The 16773-nt window shown below is 35.1% G+C and overlaps 2 protein-coding genes and 1 non-coding gene across 6 annotated transcripts; 1 reads left to right on the forward strand and 2 right to left on the reverse strand.

Moving 5' to 3' along the window:
* The first annotated feature begins 2277 nt into the window (after positions 1-2277).
* Positions 2278-9870, forward strand: PRL-1 (PRL-1 phosphatase). Of its 4 annotated transcripts, none has more exons than XM_008202522.3 (5): positions 2278-2438; positions 8297-8474; positions 8532-8942; positions 8990-9288; positions 9341-9870. In XM_008202522.3, the coding sequence occupies exons 3-5, from the start codon at positions 8820-8822 to the stop codon at positions 9450-9452; spliced, it is 534 nt and encodes a 177-aa protein (XP_008200744.1). In that variant the 5' UTR covers positions 2278-2438; positions 8297-8474; positions 8532-8819; the 3' UTR covers positions 9453-9870. The 4 variants fall into 4 exon arrangements, with proteins under 4 accessions (XP_008200744.1, XP_008200745.1, XP_008200746.1 ...); XM_008202523.2 differs by having other exon boundaries at positions 2279-2438; positions 8297-8478; XM_008202524.3 differs by lacking the exon at positions 2278-2438 and adding an exon at positions 6902-7032.
* A 27-nt stretch (positions 9871-9897) lies between these two features.
* Positions 9898-13229, reverse strand: LOC661489 (uncharacterized protein). Its single transcript, XM_967644.5, has 7 exons — positions 13009-13229; positions 12780-12957; positions 12624-12733; positions 12340-12576; positions 12225-12290; positions 10168-10529; positions 9898-10125 (listed from the first exon to the last, which is right to left on the reverse strand). Exons 1-7 carry the CDS (start codon positions 13056-13058, stop codon positions 9974-9976), a joined length of 1155 nt encoding a protein of 384 aa, XP_972737.1. The 5' UTR covers positions 13059-13229; the 3' UTR covers positions 9898-9973.
* A 2819-nt stretch (positions 13230-16048) lies between these two features.
* Positions 16049-16130, reverse strand: Mir3887 (microRNA mir-3887). Its single transcript, NR_038744.1, has one exon. It is a non-coding gene; the product is annotated as a microRNA mir-3887 (primary transcript).
* Between the last annotated feature and the right edge of the window lie 643 nt (positions 16131-16773).

A 16773-nucleotide genomic window follows, 5' to 3' on the forward strand; every position in this document is an offset into this window, starting at 1 on the left:
ACCGGTAAGTAAATTGATTAGTAATATTACCTTTTTATCTTCGTAAATTTTTTTGTCCCGTCCGTTATTGCAAACATATAAAGTCTTGTTCTTATTTCTTACGTGATTATTATCAAATATTTAGTATTTTAAAGTGTTTAATAATTAAAACCTGTCTGAATAAATGTTTTAGAATTGTTTTCACACACAAGATTTTTTTGTCCCGTCCGTCATGTATAAACAAAAATAAATTAATTAGAAGTCGTTACACATTACCTTGTGCTTCGGTTTCGTGGTTTCAAAAGTTTATAAATTCCACCATTTACTTCAAAAATAATTGTTGGAATTTATGCCTTTTAAATTAACAGAATTTTATAGCGATTGTTCAACGTTAAAAATATGTCCTGTCCGTCATTTCCTGCTTGTATTTCAAATTTTACAAATGTGGCTCCATTTGTTGGGTGATAATAGGTTCCTATAAAGAAAAAACCAAAAAAAAATTCACACTTACTTATACTCTTCATGAAAACTGAAAATAAATCTAAAAATTTGTGGGTTCGGGGTTCGTTATAAGTTATAAATTATAACTAAATCGATAGTCCAGTCAAACAAGACTTTAAATGGAAATGTTGTAGAAAAGGTTGCATTTTTACATAAGTTACTATGGAGTATTTAAAAACGTTTAGTCAAAGAATTTTTTGTTTGAACCCCCGAGTAAAAGTTAGAAAAAACGAAAATAATGTATTCTTTAAAGATTATTCAAAATCGGTAGGAGCTAGAAAAAAGTTTTAAATCAAATTTGTAAAGCATTAAATTTTACATAAAAATGTTGAGTTTTTTGATTATTCAAATTAATAGAGGGTGATTAATTTTCTGGTGAATTCGAACTGAAAGACGTTAATTACAAAATTAATTAATATCACGCCAAAAAGTAGTTTAAAATGAATTAAAATCTCGTCATTTTGTTCTATTGTGTCACTTTTAGGCTTTGTAAATAAGTACAGGAGATAAAAACGGTTATTTGGACTTTTTTTGATCTTATTTTTAATTAACGGCGATTTAGGGTGGTTTAAAGTAAAGAAATGATATTAGCTGATAAGTTTTAACTATTTGTTACGCTACAGAGGGAAATAACTTAGTGTTACAGATATCAAAATGATTCTTGCATCAAACACGTATTTGAAGCATTAGCTTCATTTCATCTCGATTTACCTTTTAAAATAAAAACTTTCTCGCATAGCAAAAATTTAACTACAGAACTATGCAACGTTACAAGAAAATGATTTTTTTATTTTCCTTTATCAAAACTCAACCTTTTTATAACCACGTAAAACTCTGTATTAATTGTGGAACACAGACGCAAAGGAAAAATTTGTCCAATTTTTGTAAATTTACGCTAAAACGTCTTTTTCACTCCTTCTCGGGGTGAAAATTCTTTGACTAACCATTTTTAAATACTCTACCGTAACTTATATAAAAAATGCTAGTTTTTCCACATTTCGATTTAAAGGCTTATTTGATTGGACTACGAGTTCCGCTGTACTTAAAAAAATATAGAGTGTAAAGCCAAAAATAACTAAAAACTGGCAAATATTTTTTACAGAAGACAAAAAACTTCATGTTTACTCGACTACTCGTCCATAAATCATAAAACGGAATAAATGAAAAACACGTCATACATTTGTTTATTTGATTTTCCTGAAAAACAGTTAATTCGATAAATCCAAACATTCGCTAATAACCACTACGTGTAACATGTTTCGTAGAAGTAACTTTTTGTTACTTAGATATACAGGGACCCGTCAAAAAATAAATACTATCAAAGGTAGGTCTAGTAAAGATTGACCCGATTAAAAAAAAGGTATGAACACTGTTCAATATTCGAAAACAAAACAATTCGCAAGTATCATTCTTGCTCAAAATAATGCGAGCCATTTCACTTTGTATTCACTTTTAAAATTTTTAACGACATAAAAAGTTCGTGACAAAACTCGTAACAATAAACTAATTAATGATTTAACTTAAAAACCGTCATTCCACGATGCAAGATTACACAATTTTGGAAAACGTTATATAAGCGCATGACGTGTTGCCTAACTCTCGGCGAGAATCCGTGGGCTTTTCCCAGAAGCGCGGGCGGTCGATAGTCGTTACTTGTTTCGGAGAATGTACCGACGTAGCCCCCAAATTTCGACAAGGAGGGACTTACGGCCTCTTGTGCGTGCGACAGAGAGCAGAACCAGTGACGTCATTCGGACTTTGTCGTCATACCGCCGGGAGTGGGGGCAATTCTGACGTCAGTCGAAATTGCCCGAGCACCATCTTGCCCAGCCTATTAAAAGGTTTCTAACTAGTTTTGTGCAAACCGCTTTTGTGCCGTGATTATCGTTCTATCCACATTTCGTGGATTTCAAAAAATTAACAAGTCAACCCTATTTTCAATGTGTATGGCTATTGTGGTAAGTGAAAAACGGCCCCAGGCCGCGGCTATGTGGCATAACCAACAAGTCGAATTTTGTGCCAGTTTTGGCCAATTTTGAATTTGCTAAATTCACGGCCGAAGGTCTAGCGTACTCGGATTCGCTTAAAATGCGTTAAAACGGCGATTTTATCGCGCGGGATTAGGGGGCCCCTGCTCGCGTCATGCTAATCATATTTACTTGGACCAAATGACTTAAGTGTGGTTTTATTGTGACCACGTGGTTACCTGGCGTCATTTTTTGTGTAATTAACTTCCAGTCCAATTAAGTGAAAGTCGAATTCCGGCTAAATCAATTCAATTTTGAACACCTGTCAACTTATTTCGTCTGCGTGCCAGACGGAGGTAATGCCCTTAGGTTCAAAAGCCCGACCCCAACCCTCGTCTGGCCCCGAATTCCAGCTCTGTGCCCCACTTTGTAACGGAAGCGGCCAATAATTGCACAAATTTTGGTAATGACCCGCTTTCTAAACCTTCAACGTTTGACACTGCAGATAGCAATTCTACAAAATGCAGGGACTGTCGACGGTCCAGGTAAAATTCCTGTGCCCCTGCTATTGTCCCCACTGCCGTAAACGGGCCCAATTGTGCGAGTGGCCGCCGCTCTGCAATTGCAAATCGCATTTTCTTCCTTTTTGAGCATTCGCGCATCATGACCTAACATTGCAAAATGAGGGCACAAGTTAAAATAGAAACATTATGTATTTGCTGGTCGATTTTCTCCGAGGGTTCAACGAACTTGCACGCGCACCCTCGACGCCGAGTTTGCGCCGGTAACAAAAACTATTGCCAAAATTTGCCAAACATCAATATAAACAAACCTTCAGCCCCCCTTGCAGTTATTAAAAGGCAAAAGTTGGGCAAACTTCCAGTTTCGGTGCGGCATGTGCTAAATAAAACCCAAGTTTAATTATTAACAATGAGAAAATTGTTTACTATTTGCCATGTTGGACGACGGCCTTGGTGCTATGCACGTTTCCTATGCATTAATTTATGCAAATGAATTCTCGCTACAAATCAAATGCGCTAATTGTTCACCTTGCATCAAACTGCCGGAAACCAAAAGTTTGGCTGGGAATAAGTTTGGGTAAAAAATTGACGCCCCGAATGCTCATGGATGCACGAATCGAAAAATTAGGCCGTGAGCGTGTTATTTCTGCGTTTGTGTGATGAACATGTTATTTACAATGCCGCTTTTTCGGATCTGTTGTTTTTCAGTGAAAGTCTGTTTATTAAATTGAAGTGATGCTCAAAATAGCTAAATCGGGCATTACACGTGTCATTTTTTATTTTTACTTGGATTTTTCGCGGTTTAAATTGCTTATTGTAGAATTTTTTCACGCGAATTATTAGCATTACAACACAACTTATTAATATGTGAAGTACCACTAAAAAGAATTTATTTTTTACTTTATCTCAAAAACTAATTAATCACCCAGAAATCAACGTTTTCTATTAAATTCTTGACTTTTCTCTTTGCATATGTAATTTTTTAGAATTTTCCTACAGTTCCTTATAATAAAAATTAATTACAGTGGAACTCGGTTATAACGAACACCCGAGAGACTTTATAACCGATCGTTCGTTCTAACTGAACACAGTCTATAAGAAGTAATTTTCAAGATAACGAATTCTAAAACTTGAAACAGATACACTAAATAAATTAAGACACATTTACGCTGCGTATGTTTATTATTATTATATTTCCAACAATTTAGTAATTTTTAATTGTGCAGCCAAATTTAAAGAATTTTGTTTACTTTGACAGGCATATGCCTGTCGTAATGTTGCTGCAATATTGGAAATGTTAGTTGTTTACTAATAAAAGTAATAACAAAAGCGTACGTGCGTACGAGGTTCGTTTGTTCGTTAAAACAGAACTAATTTGTTACTAAAATATCGGTATTTAAAACGGGAGTTTCGATTTTTTCGTTACATCCGAGCGACCGTTAAAAGCCAGGTTATAACCGAGTTCCATTGATAATTAAAAATATTCACAACCGAAATTTTATGTTTTTTGGAGTCATTTTATGACAAAGTCACAAACGATGTCTAAATTATGGTTTGAGCAAAAAATACCAAAATTACATTTGCTGTGGAACTCGGTTATAACGAACATTCGAATTTGTTGTTCGTTCTAACTGAACGTTGCCTTTCATTATGGAGTAATTTTCAAGTTATATGAATTCTAAACTTTAAAATAGATACACGAAATAAATTAAGAAAGGTACATAAGTACATAGATATTTTTGTTTACACTTAACGTTTAGCTGTTTTCGAGGTATGTATCATTTTTGGAATCTTGCTGCAACATCATGAATGTTTATTGTTTCCTCGAACGTAACAAAAGTGTACACCGCATTTTTTGTGTAAATATTGGACGTTAAAAGCGAGCGTTCATTGTAAGCGAGGTTCGTTTATTCGTTAAAACCGATCCAATGTGTTACTACAATATAGGAGCGTTCGTTAAAAGCCGGGTTCATTATAACAGAGTTCCACTGTATTTAAATTTATAGCTCGCGATATTTTTACCGCATGTTTTGCACAAAACATTTAGGTGTCGATTGATAACTTTGGCAGCGACTGAATATTAGGTAATTAATTTTAATTATGAGAAATAGTCGAAAAACTCTTGGAGAAAAAAATTAAAAATTTAATAGCAAAGGCAGGACTTCATGATTATTTAGTTTAAAGTTTTTGAGTTGCAAAAAAGATGTAACAAGACTGACCTGAAAAAACTGAAAAAAAAAACGTGTGGGAAAGCAACTGCAATACATACACCAACATTAAATAATAAAATAATGAAAAAGCATTAATTCCAGATTTTGATATTTTTAAATCAGTTATTTTTCCAGAGACAGAGGTAAAGAAAAGTTGGTATACAACTGAACTGACATGTTTAAAATAATAAAACCGAACAAAAAAGCAGAAATCATATATCTACAGCCTAATTTCGCGAATTTTTCAATAAAAACAAAATAATGAGAAAACAACACGTTTCAATGCCACATTTTGATATGTTCAGCATCATTTCAAATTACCAGAAGCAGAGACAAAAAAGTAGTAGTGTTTAAATTAATAAAATTGAACAAAAAAGCAGAAATAATATATCGACAGTCTAATTTTGCGAATTTTTCCTTAAAATCTTTTAAACAGGCAAATTAAATAAAAATAACATGTGTCAATTCTAACAATTTTTTCAAAACAACGCAGATTTTCTAAACGCAATAAATACGATTTCATACAAGGCGAGTCTACTAAAAGTATTTATTCACTGTATCTCAAATATTCACGATTTGAAAGCTTAACACGCAAAAAATATAATTCCGCTTGAAATATTATGTGAATTAGAACAAAATCATGCCCTTAATTTTTGCATTTGAATTACTTATACTTGAAAACATTTATATGAAAAAATGGCGAAATTAAGCTGTAAATGTGTTTTTGTTTGCTTTTTGGCTCATTTCGTGACAATGTTTATTCATTGGCGTATTGGATTTTAGAATTAATTTTTTGAACAAAAATAAAAAATCGGGGTTTTTTGTGTCCAAAATTGGTTTTGGAGCTGCGAAAGTGTTTCGCACGTAGCATTGAAAATATTTGAGAATATCATTGATTGTTATCGTTTAAATTGAAAAACGTCACACAATGCGAGCAGATAAAAATGGGTTTGTTAATTTAATTTTAATGTTAAAATCGAATCGAGGCATTGTTACAAGACAAGGAAAACTGTACGATTTGAAAGGCAATATTTTAACGAAATCCACTACAAACGAGGAAAATAGTAGAAAAACAAAATTTACGTTTGATTTTTCTCCATGCTGTGTTGTCACCGTCACATTAAACTAGCATGCAACTGTATTGATTTTTTTGATCGGATTATTGTTACAATATAAACAAGATCATTATTTTTGATATTTGATACAATCTAGGCGAAATCGACTGTCATTAGTGTATTATTTCGCCGTAATCTTGCGTTAGAAAAGTCAGTTTTCCGTTACATCATTTTGTCAAAAGGAAAACTCCAGTCATAAATCGCCGGTAATTATGGCCGCAATGAAATTTGATTTATTGGGAGATAAATACACAACCGAATCAGAGCAATACAAATTTGAGTGACATGTATGGTATATGTAAAGATTAGGTTCTGAATCATCGACATTTGAATTCGAACAAAGAATTTGCGTCATGTGGACGTCAGTCGCCACCAAATCTGGACGTTAAAGGGCACAAAATCTGAAAACTGAGCTTACTCTAATTGTACGTATTCTCAGCCCGAAAAGAGCTTCTATTTTTGTAAAGCGTCGCGACGCTGACGCATTTTTAATACGAGCCCATAAAAATAATAACATATTGAATAGTTGCTAATTAATTAAGACCCAGCCTGCGCCTATTTTTAACTTTGAAGCGAATTGGAATAAACAGGGATTGGAATTCTGGTATTTGCTAACGATAAGAAGATGTATTTTTCAATCCGGCGATATCTTCTTGTGAACTTGAACAGAAGATTTGTTTAATGTCAGTCGAGATAAAACGACATTGTCTGTGAGCTTCCGCAGTAAAACCGAAAAACGGTGAGTTAACTAATTGAACATTAAATATGTTTCGCATCGATTTATGAGGTGTGACTTGATGAAACTGGAATTGTCGGGATCGCCGGCTTAGAAGTCGGGAAATCGAGTCCGAGTTGTTATTATTTAGACAGAGTTATTATGATAACAGGAATACGATACTTGATAAAAACAGGGGCACAGTGGATCGCGTTACCGCAATTAATAACTGCATCGATTCGACTGAAATAGAACAAACGAATCGAATTTAGACCGCAAAGATCAAATGTCAAATTGATTTAGCTAAGACGACCGCCGCGACCGTTCCCGATCAATAAATTTGACTAAATGCCATGTTTGCGACAGGTACGTAAACTCCATAATTATGTAATTCGGTATTAAAATTCGCTGTATCGCCGAGATAAGATATAGCCCATGGAAATGCTGCGTGCACAAAATCCATACCGAAATTTTTCAAAATCGCCGAACCGACTTGAGCCAGTTTCCAAATTAATTCCCCTCTCCGTAGCCTAATTGTGCAAATTGGCTCAAGTGAAATGATCTCACTCGGCTCAGTTGTGATTTTCCCCAGCCAGTGTAAGTCGGAAAATTGCGCGAATTTCGAACTCGGGTACTCCCTTCACATCGAAATAAATACGAAATGACGCGGATGGAGGAGGAGTGCCGAGTACTATTTTAACTCCCTAACCTAGATCAGACTCCCACTAGCACTAGTGCGAAGCTGAGTGAAGTTCTGCGACAATTAGCAAAAAAGCAAAACAAACGGTTAAATCAGCGGACCTATGGTATGATTTTTGCGTGAAAATGATTGGATTTTCTTTACGAATTCATGGTTTTTGGGCGCGAGGAACGTTAACCGTTAACCCCATGTCCCACGTCAGTTGTGTTTTGTGGACGGCGTGGAGTGGAATTCAAAAAACAATAAAAAATCGGACGAATATCCGATTTTTGATTGCTTATTGTTGACGCAAAAATACTAATTATGCTTATTGAAGGTGACATTGATTCCGTTGTTGTCACGAGTATGTGTTTATATTAAAAGGAACGCTTTGGCACCAATTCAAATGTTTTTTGGAAAGCGTGATTATTATTTGTTGTGTGACAAGTTCTTTTTCGAGGTTTTCAATGAAGACGCCACTAATTTATAGACTCGTTAGCGTTGTATGTATGATAATTAGCGAAGGTCAGATGGATGGGGTGTATGGATTGGCTTGTAATCTCTATTTCCGTCCTGAATTCTTGCTAATTGAGATTGTTTTTGTTGCAGTACCTTGGTGAGACAGTGCTCGCATACATGGAGTTCCATTTGGATAGCGCAGAATATTGCCAGGCTCAACACAAATAAATTAACAGGAAATTAAAAAAGATTATATAAACATTGAATTTAGTCATTTGCATCATCGCCATAGCATTGTTGGAATTACCTCAACAAGAGCCAAATAAGAGTTGGTAATTTGCGATGAATTAAAGTTCAGTTAAAAATAACGATTTATTTATTTTAGTTATCTTCCCTACAATCTACTATATTTGCATAAGCATATCATCAAGTATAAAAATAGTGTACATAACTCAAAAGTTCTAGGCAAATTAATCCTATGTTAATTTATTTGAAAGACTGAAATATTGCTTTAAACTCCCGATATATAGTTTAAAGTATAATTTTGTGGAAATTCTTTTTATAACTATACACTTTTGGCCCATAATAGAGGAGATAGCTTATTTGATCTCCAAGAGTGATACTCTGATATTCTAAACACATTTAGTGTTACTTGAAAGTGTCTTGTTGTGGAATGAACAGTACAGCCATGCGTCAGAAAGACATAAGACCTGCCGCAGCTGAGATCGAGCACAAAGGATTCAAGTTTCTTATCACGGACAGACCTTCCGACCAAACAATTCATGTTTACATCCAGGTCAGCTCGCACCAAATTTAACCAAAAATCACTTTTTACTTACGCAGGAACTGAAAAAGCACAGAGTTACAGCGGTAGTCAGGGTATGCCAACCTTCCTATAAAGTCGACGAACTCGAGAACGAAGGCATCGAAGTTTACGATCTCTCCTATCCTGACGGAACCTTTCCACCCAACGAAATCGTCGATGCGTGGTTCAAGATTTTGAAGAAGCACTTTCATGACAATCCTAATGCTTGTGTAGCCGTTCACTGTATAGCTGGCTTAGGAAGGGCTCCGGTAATGGTCGCTTTAGCTCTCATAGAATTAGGTCTCAAATATGAAGAAGCAGTCGAGCTGATTCGAGAGTATGTCGTCATTTTTTTTTTTTTTGTCACGTTTATTTGGTTTTTGTTACAGAAAAAGGCGAGGTGCAATTAATGCCAAGCAATTAGGTTTCCTTGAGAAATACCGTCCTAAATCTCGGCTGAAATTGAAGAACGGACACAAAAACTCATGCTGCGTGCAGTAAACTGTCATTACATATATGTGTTCAATAAAATTGCAACAGATCACTTAACTCATCATACCTATTATCTCTAATTGTGTGAAATACAAAAATATGCTTATTTTGTGTAAACATTCGTTTGGCCGATCGCGCAGTAGGCAATTCAACTTTTAACATAACTGTGTATATATGGTTATTTATTTAAGTGACTGTGTTTTCCAAATTTTACCATTGACGAGTACATGCTAGTTCTTTGTAACCATTTTCAAGCGTTATTTATTTTAAAGTAGGTTTGATTTTATTGACAGCTTTTTAACGACGATTTTCTTTTGATTGTCCTGCATTATTTTTCGTCTGTAATTACATTGCAACCATGTTGATCACTTAGATTTCACATTTTTAAGTAGACTTTCTGGAAAAATATATTTTATTATTATGGGTACACAGCGTCTCATTTCAAAACCCGTCCTTAGGAAGAATACATTTTTATTGAACTTTCAATACAAGAACACGAACGAAAAAACAAAATAAATAAACGAAACGAATTAACAACCAGGCATTGGACAGACTAGATCCACTTTAGCATTGGCAATTTTTTGTTTGACTAAATAACCGCCAATGATTTCGGCCACTTGGTGGGGCTGGTCCTCGTGAATAGCATGTCCCGACTTTGACAGCACTTGCAACTGAAACTTGCCTAAAACAGAAATTAAAAACCGAAACAAGGTCACGCGTTTACCTTGCATTTGTCCCACAGTTAGGGCGGTATCAAGGCCATGGATATTAGCAAGCAAAAGTAATTTCGGAATGCGTAAATCGAGAAATTTTTGCGACAACCCTTTAAACCAACCAGTCCAAAACCGCTCAGTTTTACTTAAATCAATCCTCCAGGTGTACTTAGGGCCGTCCTCGCCGCTCCCAGGCTCGGTCTTTGCCGATTTAGGCAGCGGCGGCTTCCCGCAATCGGAACAATTGCTCTCGTCATCCTCCTCAATCGTGGGAGTCGCCGGCGTCTGCTTTCTCACAGGCGCCGACAACTCCTCCGCCGGCTTCAACTCAATTGTATCACATTCGTTAGCTGCTAAATTACCACTTTGAATACTGAAAACATCAAATTAAATGCACGTGTTAGTATACTGCGAAAAACTGCGACACTCGCTTACGGCTCGTGTCGTAACGAGTGCGAGTGCCTTAGCCATTAAGGGTGTCGATGCCGTTTTCGGATATAGGGAAAAAAACAATGTTAAAGTTTCCGACTCATACAATGTAACTCAATGCGGTTTTCACCACACGATAAAGCATTATCTCGTGTTGACAAGATGTTGAAAAGAATTATAAATTAATTTTTTATTCCACTTTTGGATTTGAATATGTAAAAAATATAATTAATAAATAAACGGTAAGGAACTTTTCGAAATTGTGGAACGCTGGGCGTAAGGTTATCATTCACAAGTATAAACTAAAATATTAACGTAGATAACAACGAAACAATTCGCCGGAAATTTCATACTGAAAAAATTGTGATAATACCGCTGTGTATCTACTTAGTGGATTACAGACACTGACCAACACAGTGATTTTGCATTGTTAGAACAGGAAAGAGCAAAATGAATCATATATTCCCAATTTATCAACTACCAAATGCCGAAGGCAAGTTATTTCAACTTCTCGGGTGTGATTTTATAGTGGTTTTGTAACGTAGTATAGTGACTCCTCTACACTATACTCATAGTATACACAACTTAAACAAACCTGGGCCTAGCCAGAATGAAGAGAATGCACTAAAATCTTTCCAAATCAAATTTAATAAACAAAGTCTTCTGGTCGACCTATCCGTCTCTGAGAAATACCCATTTTTAGCGGCAAGTCCGGATGGCCTTTTGGGATGTGATGGAATTATAGAAATCAAATGTCCTTTTAATGCTAGAAACTTATCTCCTCAAAAAGCTATCCGAACAAATATAAAATTTGCAAAATTAGTTGATGAAAAAGAAGATGACTATTTAGCGGCCCAAAATAATCGTTCGTTTGTGTGGTGTGGACTTCAAAAGATATGATATACCAAAAAAAAAATTACAAAAATTTAGAATTTTGGGAGAGAAATATGTTACCTAAACTCTAATTTTTATTAATTTATTATGAACTTTTGATACCGGCACTTATCAACAGAGATATAATAGATATAATATAAATAGCAACCTACTAGGTTTTTTTGGACGTCAAATCTAAACCATATCAAATAACTGAAAGAACGATACATATAACCAGATAACTATTGCTATGCACTAAGAAGACATTCAATAAGTTGCAACGTGAAATAACAAAGAATATATAAATATGACGATTGGTCGTTATAAACGATCCGTCGTTTATAAGCGATGACGTTACTGTTTTCACTGTACTGTTTTCAGAACTCAATTTCTGTAAATCTTGTATTTCACATCCCAGACAAAGCATTATGATCAGAATGGTAATTTTATGGCCTTGTCAATCATTTTTAAGCTGCTATACCATTTTATTTTTCTAACACGTTAATAATTCTTTCATACACGAGTTTGGAATGTCTCATTATCTTTAGGAAAGCCCAAAATGCGAGCTGCATACCCCGTTTTTTCTACGACCCGACAAAAAAAATTGCAATTCAATTCCAAATTGTCGGCTCGTGGCAATGTGATCATGTTGCATTCCTATGATGCTAAATTACCACTGTGGATGTAAATCAAATATATAGTGTCGAAAATTACGACACTCGACTCCGGCTCGACCGCTCATGATGGGAGAATTGCAATTACTTACCTAATTATTTGGCCCGGCATTGAGACCTTGGCTGCCTCAATGTTGTGAGTTTGGCCCCCTTTGTAGCTGAAAATTAGGCTAAACTTTGTGGAATTTTTTGTGTTAATTTGATTACCACCACTGGATTGCGTGCTGAACACTTTTGAAGGTTGTGGGGCGCCCCCTTAGGATGCTTTGCATGGAGGATAGGGCATCAAGGGCGGTCCCCTCAACCACGTCAATTACACAAAGCCCCAACGTTTTAACCATGTGTGCGCACTGAACAGCAACAGCGCCCCCCATGCTATGACCAACAAATACCACAGGAGGTTCCTCCTCCGAAAATATTGTGCTAAGTACCATAACAACATCTCTAAAAAATTTTTTCTAATTTTGTCGTTTTAAATAAGAAAAACCTACTGAGACAGGGTTTCTAACGATAAGTCACTATCGTCGCCGGACCGGGTGTTCCCGTGCCCCCTTAGATCAATCGCTATGACCTGGCACTCAATATTCGTGGTAATTTCAACCTGAAAATCATTATTAATGTTTGCCCACAACTTTGAGGCCAGTTACAGCAAATAGCGCCCATGTGAGCCCCGAGTAGCCGCCCCCATGGAGGCAGACCACCGCCGGGCCCGAGTCACCCTTTTTATAAACATGGAAAGTTCCACTATCAGTCGTAACATCATCTTCACTGTCAAAATACTGATCCCACTTAAGGGGGGCGAAGTCTTGTTGGTTGGGGGCTAAACTGTACGGAAATAACCACAATACACACAAATTTGCACAAATAACTACATACCCAATGCGTTTCGCATTACGTCCTAAAACTGCTTTTCGTAAATTACTCATTGTAACAATTTGATCGAATAGCTTTTTCTAAACGTGCCACTTTTACTTTTCCAAATTGTTTAATTTAAATCTGGGACGGAAGAGCAAATTTTATGAGAAGTTCGTCCACCGATCGTAAACATAAAACACTACCAACGTCACGGACAAAAAATTCCTGTTACGTAACACGGCGCGCTATTCAAATATTGACAATTATACAGAGTGTTCCAGCAAGGAGGTAGATGTTAAAGAAAGAAATATTTTTTTTCCAAAGCCGTAGACGCTAAACGCCTGTCACTCCTAAATTTATTTTCAAATATACAAGGTGTTTTCGAAATTAGATACAATAAACAATACAATTTTATGTTTTTTTAATGAAACAATTTATACAGGCCGTCCGTATATGAAATACGAGGTCGGTTAAATTAGAGCAAAGTTGCGCATTTTTCTGCTAAACTATTATCTGGAAAATATTTGATGTGTCACTTTTAGTTTTTGAATTATTAAGAAAAATCAAAAAGTCGTAATTTTTGTTTTTATTTTTTTAAGCAAAAACCAAAAGAACTAGACGTTTTTAAGTAGGACGTTCTTCAGGCACATTTTTATATAAAATCTAAATCTGTCATCATCTTTTTCAAGGCGTTGTTGATGTCAGAGTTATAACACTGATCTTATTGACTCTTGTATTTTTGAAAAGTCTTTGTAGATTACAGTGATTACATGATATGAGCAAAACTTACATACTGATTAAAATTAAGAAAAAAGCGCTTTTGCAAAGAGTGCTTTGGAAAAAACATTAAAAATTTCGTTTAACAAACGAGATTTTGACAGGTTTATTGAATATGCGACCAGAATTTTTATAACTTTGTCTTGTTTTGTTTGCGAAGAATAAACTTTTAGCTTTTCATATCATTTAGTATAAATAAGCAAGCTTGGTGGAAAAGTAAAACTTCCAGATCCAAATTCAATTAAACCTCCAAAATCTAGTTTGTTTAGAAACAAAGGTGTTGTTCGCAAAGATGCCTTTTGCTCCATTTTGATCAGCATGTAAGATGCAATCATATCATGTGATACATCGTTGTAATCAGGAATAAAAACACTTTACAGAAATACAAAAAGAAAGAATGGCTTCCATAGGAAAAAACAAAGTTGAGTATTGTAACTCTAACATCAAGAACGCCTTATAAAATACGGTGACAGATTTAGATTCCTTGTAAAAAAGTGCCTGAAGAACGTCCTCGCTAAAAATGTCTAGTTCTTTTGGTTTTCGCTTGAAAAAATAAAACCGATAATTAGAAATTTCCGTTTTTTTTTTCAATAATTCAAAAAGTAAAAATGACATCCAATTTTTTGAGTTTTTTTAAACAGGTGTGAACAGCTTAACGCATTACAATTATGAATGTAGAAAATTTACGAAGTTTGTTAAAAGTTGAATAATTGAAAAAGTTAAAGGGAAAACACCCTACTTTTTGTTTTTGCTTTTCAAAGATTATTAAATTGTCTATCTAAATATTAAAATTTTAATTATTTCACTGTAACACTCACTAAAGTTATTATTAGCTAAAAATTTCACATTTTGACTACTGAAACAGTAGTTAATAATTTTTAGTGGTTGTTTAGTGGTTTTGACAAACCAGCATGAAACTCTTAATTGTTATTGTTTTTAGAAATTTAGAAAGATAATTTAAAGGTCTTTTAGATGTAAAAATAAAAAGTAGGTGTTCCATTAAAATTTTTAAGTTATTCAAGTTTTACCAAAACTCTTAATTTTAACGAATTAATCGATTAACAGATGTTTATATAAAAATCATTAGTTTTAAAAGCTACATCCAAAAAAAAAAGAAAAAATATAGTGTTCCATAAAAAAAACATATGTTTGTATTGTAGCTAATTTTGGAAACACCTATGTAATTTCGAGAATAAGTGTAGGTGAGGTAGATAATGTACGGTAATCTACGGTTCAGGGAAAAAATATTACTTTTCTAACATTTAAACGTGGATAATGGACTTTACCTAAAACACGCTGGGACACTGTATAAGGGTAGGCAACCAGTCACGCGGCGGCGCGCCCAAATTGCCTATATCACTTTTAGTAAATGAGTTTTATATCAATTAAATAATGAAAAGCTTTCCTGTTGGGAGTATTTGCCAGCCCCCGGTTATAAACTCAAGATTACGCTTTCTTTTGTTCGTCAACATTTACTGTAATTGTGCGTTTTCAAAATTGGGGTTTTGATGTGTGCGAAAGGTCTCCGGTCAATTTATTACGTTGGCTTTAAACTTGGGGTGAATCTCAGCGGACTAAAGTAGGGTCCGTGTAAGTAATAGGGGGATTTTCGCAAAAGAATTATAACTGATCCAATTATGTCACCGACGATGTTTTAATCATCAATTGAATATGAAATTATTTTCGTTTAAAAGCTGTGGAAAACGAACTTTTCACCTCAAAGTTTTTAATTAATGAGAAGTGCTTTGTACATTATTCGGGTCATAAATTGTTGAAAGTTCCATAAAAGTTAATCCATCTACATTCGCCGGAACAACATGGAATCATAATGCTAAAAACTGCACTCAAAGAACTGAAGTGCCACCCTGCTTACACATTCTCATTAACTATAAAGCGACTACGGGAAATGTATGTAAACAATAGCGGAGTTCTTCGAATTCGTTAGTTTGCGAGGTTTATTTTGAATTAATTAGGTCCCACAGTTGATGGACCCATTTTTAATTATCAGAATTCTCCTTTCCGTGCGTTCCCCCAGTTAGCGATTAGTGCATCTTTGTACAATAATCTGGTAATGCATTAATTATATTTGAGGAACAATGGAACGTGCGGCGGTATTATTAATATCTGTCTGTGTTTACAATGCGCGAGTATCGTTAAGTGCATTTCCGGCGAGAGACACGCCAAAAATTACCAAATTTGGTGGAGTATTGACAAAGTTGGGACATAACAATTTGTGGATCGTAAGTTGTGAAAAATGGGAGATGATCGGAAGGCAGAATAATGACATTAGGAGTTGGAATAAAAAGGCGCCACAAGGTTATATTCGTTGTTAAATAAGGGGTGCGTTTTTATGACAACCCCATCTCAGGAGCAATTTCAATAATTCGAAAGCGTGCAGTGTCTTATATAATAAAACAAGACGAATACGGCAAAAACACACGCTTTCCTTTAATAAAAAATAATCAAATAATGTAATTGCTTTCTTTGTGGTGGAACGCAATTATCTTGACTTAACAGTGAAAATACATCCTTTCCGCACACACTAGAAAATAAATCGATTCGAGTTTCTTCCAGGAATGGCGCTGAATTTCGCAAACGCGCCACATTTATTATAATGTATTATTTACCCTTCTCTTTACTCCCAGTTTCACATTTCTTTCGCTTCTATCAAATAAATGTAGCTTTTAAATCGCGATTGTTGTGAGTTCTGACAGATATTTTAATTTGACCCTTGTTTTCGGCGGCTTCCCTCAGCCTTTCGATAATTGAGGTAAAATCCTCGAAAGTAATCAGTTTTCACGCCAAATATTCGATGCGAAATCCTTCTGGGATCGCCGGACCATCAACTTTATAATGATCGGGTAGTAATTATAATTTTGCTGTTTGCTTCACTGAATCGATGAAATCAGGGCCTCGGTTACGTGGTTTCAAACCCAGAAAAAATCAAATTTATTTCAAAAGCCCTTAATATTCAGTACGGTACAAAATGAAAAAGACTTTTTGGGAGCA

This window comes from Tribolium castaneum, chromosome 10, assembly GCF_031307605.1.
Source record: "Tribolium castaneum strain GA2 chromosome 10, icTriCast1.1, whole genome shotgun sequence".
NCBI lineage: Eukaryota > Metazoa > Arthropoda > Insecta > Coleoptera > Tenebrionidae > Tribolium > Tribolium castaneum.

Coding starts and splice junctions, on each gene's coding strand:
- PRL-1 (XM_008202522.3), top strand. CDS start 8,820: ATGAACAGTACAGCCATGCGTCAGAAAGACATAAGACCTGCCGCAGCT. Junction 8,943..8,989: donor CAATTCATGTTTACATCCAG/GTCAGCTCGCAC, acceptor TTACTTACGCAG/GAACTGAAAAAGCACAGAGT. Junction 9,289..9,340: donor GCAGTCGAGCTGATTCGAGA/GTATGTCGTCAT, acceptor TTTTTGTTACAG/AAAAAGGCGAGGTGCAATTA.
- LOC661489 (XM_967644.5), bottom strand. CDS start 13,058: ATGAGTAATTTACGAAAAGCAGTTTTAGGACGTAATGCGAAACGCATT. Junction 12,291..12,339: donor CAGCACGCAATCCAGTGGTG/GTAATCAAATTA, acceptor CCTAATTTTCAG/CTACAAAGGGGGCCAAACTC. Junction 10,530..12,224: donor ATGCCGGGCCAAATAATTAG/GTAAGTAATTGC, acceptor TGATGTTTTCAG/TATTCAAAGTGGTAATTTAG.